Source organism: Bidens hawaiensis, unplaced genomic scaffold (assembly GCF_021521415.1).
Source record: "Bidens hawaiensis isolate Kalapana, Puna unplaced genomic scaffold, B.hawaiensis_p1.1 tig00014352_1, whole genome shotgun sequence".
Taxonomy (NCBI): Eukaryota; Viridiplantae; Streptophyta; class Magnoliopsida; order Asterales; family Asteraceae; genus Bidens; species Bidens hawaiensis.
In genome coordinates this window covers 402,947-406,205 of record NW_027492240.1, presented here as the reverse complement: position 1 = coordinate 406,205, position 3,259 = coordinate 402,947, and the positions used below count along the sequence as shown (strand labels likewise).

General features: G+C 34.4%; 1 protein-coding gene across 1 annotated transcript; it reads left to right on the top strand.

Moving 5' to 3' along the window:
* Positions 1-975: 975 nt before the first annotated feature.
* Positions 976-2,687, top strand: LOC143546473 (putative serine/threonine-protein kinase PBL7). Its single transcript, XM_077038140.1, has 4 exons — positions 976-1,923; positions 2,040-2,159; positions 2,291-2,374; positions 2,499-2,687. Exons 1-4 carry the CDS (start codon positions 1,024-1,026, stop codon positions 2,685-2,687), a joined length of 1,293 nt encoding a protein of 430 aa, XP_076894255.1. The 5' UTR covers positions 976-1,023.
* The last annotated feature ends 572 nt before the right edge of the window (positions 2,688-3,259 follow it).

The window sequence follows — 3,259 nt, the reverse complement described above, 5'->3', positions numbered from 1 at the left end:
AGGAATTTTCGTTTTGTGGATTCTCGATTTGTTTTATAGAATTGTCTCCTTTTTTCGTGGGTTTAAATTTTGCAGACTATGAAGAGCAAATAAGCCCGGTATATATGGAAAGAAACGTTTAAGTTTACTTTAGAGAAGCCTGTAAAAACAATATTGCATTTGGTAGTTTGTTCGGACTCTTGGAGTAAAAAGGTACAACGAATTCTTAACATTAGTTTCTAGACATGAACACGACACAAATTTAAGCGTATTTAGGTTAAGCTGATGTGTTTGACACAAATAAATATTCGATAGCTATTCAATGTGGATAGCTTTTAAATAATGTGACAAATGTTTTTTGAATATTTTTATTAGGACATTTGTGTGACGTAGATATAAGTCTTGATGATGTGGTAAAAGAAAAACAAATGAACAATATATACAACATTGGAAATGGTCGGATTCATGTGGAGTTGCAATGGGGAAGTTCAACATTGCCACTTAAAACAAAGCCTAAGTTATTGCAGTTTATGAGTTGAGGGGTAGCGGAGGCTACCCCTAGTTACAAGCTAGGTCCGCCGCTGCAAGACTCCGCAAATTATAATAATAAAATAATTATGAAGCATAACCAATTATGACCTGCTTTTCAATATTGGTCTCTCAAATTTACTGACTTGTGACTTGAAGTTCGAAGTTACGTCCAACACCAGTTATCCGTCAATGATCTAAATTAGTCATTTGAAAAATATAAAAATAAATAAAACAGTTTTACCAAGTTCATAGGTTGAAATATTCAAACTTCGGCGTGGTCAACGAACATTCAGTCTTCTTACACACTAGCTACCGACTATAATTACTGAGGCAAACATTCAAAAATGTTTATTAAAATTTGTGAAAAGTCAACCTATGTCAAGTTGTCACTTGGACACTTTTAGCGGTTGGGAGGCATGCCTGTCTTTTAAAAGCAACCCTACTTTCAACCTTTCAAGTCTATATAAATATGACTTTAAAGTTGTCACTTTTGCTTACCAAACCATCAAGATAATGTCTCATTTGAAACCATTTGAAAACTTCAAAATACAATTAGAAGCTATAATATCAGCAACCAACAACTTTGCTGATTGCATTGGTAAAGGCGGATTCGGGAAAGTGTATAAGGGAAAGTTGGGCGGTTTTCATGGGCAAATGACCGTTGCTTTGAAGCGTTTAGATCGTCGGTTTGGGCAAGGAGATCCCGAGTTTTGGAAAGAGATCATAACGCTTTCTCTTTACAAACATGAAAATATTGTCTCTCTCTTAGGGTTTTGTGATGATCATGATGAGAAGATCCTCGTGTACCCGTATTTACCTAACAGAAGTCTTGAATTATATCTCAACAACGATAAACTAACGTGGATCGGACGTCTTAAGATATGCATCGGGGCGGCTCGGGGATTGGCGTATCTTCACAATGCAGAAGGGACCCATCAAAGGGTATTGCATCGTGATATAAAAAGTTGCAATATTCTTTTAGATGAAGATTGGAAAGCTAAGATCTCAGATTTTGGTCTCTCTAAATTTGGCCCCGCCAATCAAAAATACACGTTTCTTTACTCCTACCCCGCAGGAACTCCTGGGTATGTCGACCCACTTTACGCAGAGACTGGGTTATTAACAAAAGAGTCGGATGTGTACTCTTTTGGTGTTGTGTTGTTTGAAGTATTGTGTGGGAGGGTGGCCACAGACTACAAAAACGGCAGTCAATCTTTAATATCATTGGCACGACAGTCCTGTGAACAAAACACAATAAATGAAATCGTTTTTGGTAATATGAAGGATGAAATAAATCCCAACTCTTTGCTTGTGTTTGCAACCATTGCTAGTCAGTGTTTGGACTTAGACCGTGAAAAACGCCCCTTAATGAGTGACATTGTGATGGCACTTGAAAGTGCACTTTATTATCAAGTAAGCCATATGTTTTTATTCAGGTTTTAAAATATTAATCATGACTACAAATGTTAGCTATATATAGTATGAATATTAATTCCTTGCTAACATTTTAACTTTTTTTTCCGCTCCAGGAGCACAGAAATGATCACTTTCTTATGCCAAAACCCTTAGATGTGATGGAGTCGGATCGTGGAGGATCGCTTGTTGTTACAATCCATGAAGGAAATGATCTAAAAGAAAAACATTCGTACGTCACTTGCGTGTAGAACATGACATGAGAAAAACCAAGGTTTGTACATACATGTTATATATGTTTCAAAAGCCTTATAAAGTAAAGAAAGCTATATATATGTTTTAATTTATGTGGATTTGGAATTTGCAGACCGTGAAACACAATCATAATCCGGTATGGAAAGAAACGTTTAAGTTTACGTTAGAGAAGCCCGCACAAGCAATATTGCATTTGGTAGTTTGTTCTGACTCATGGAGAAAAAAAACTGTGCGCGCTATTCATTCTTCACTTAGTTTTATTTATGGATTTTAGTTGATGTGCATAACTAATAGACTATGGTTTTCATTTTTTCTATCAGGATGTGAGTGATTTGAATATAAGTGTTGCGGATGTGGTAAAAGAAAAACATATGAACTATATATACAATGTTGGGACTGGTCGAATTCACGTCGAGTTGCAATGGGAGCCTGCAAAATTGGTTATGGGAAACAAAAAGGATGCCAAAATTATTGCAATTCGTGACTTCATTTTTCAATTTAAGTGCTGAGTAGTTGTCGAAATTGGCGACTAAAACTCTAATGATTATTTACTGTTTATTACTTTATATAAATCTTTTTAAAAAAGATTATGTATTTTTGTCGCTCAAAAGGAGTTGTGACTTGTGACTAATTAATTTTTGTGACTGAACCGAGTTGAATTGAATTGAACTTTTAAGGTGTATAAATATTGAAAAAATAGATTATTTATATTTGTTTATTGGTCGAAATATAAAAATGTAAACTTTTAACATTTTAGTTAAGTTTAATCACAAAATAACGTAATATACAATAATTATTTTACTATGATTAAGTATTTAATATATTTATATTGTATGAATTTTTTTTTTATTTTCTTGCCATAATCCTAAACTACAAAGGCATAGTAACAAGTTCCGAAACTTTTTTTTGAATGACACTATTACACAAGTACTTTCTCTAATTTACCCTTAATGTCTTTGATCTGGTTACCGTCCATAGGTAGCTTAAAATCTTAACTTCTTCCGCTATCTTGTTTGGACATGTGTTGACGTTGTCGAAAATCTTGTCTCTAGCTTTTCATAGACTCAGTGTAACACGAGTT

Excerpts from the sequence above, each read along its gene's own strand:
- LOC143546473 (XM_077038140.1), top strand. The coding sequence starts at position 1,024 with ATGTCTCATTTGAAACCATTTGAAAACTTCAAAATACAATTAGAAGCT. Across the intron at positions 1,924-2,039 it reads AAAGTGCACTTTATTATCAA|GAGCACAGAAATGATCACTT; the intron begins GTAAGCCATATG and ends TTTCCGCTCCAG. Across the intron at positions 2,160-2,290 it reads TAAAAGAAAAACATTCGTAC|ACCGTGAAACACAATCATAA; the intron begins GTCACTTGCGTG and ends TGGAATTTGCAG.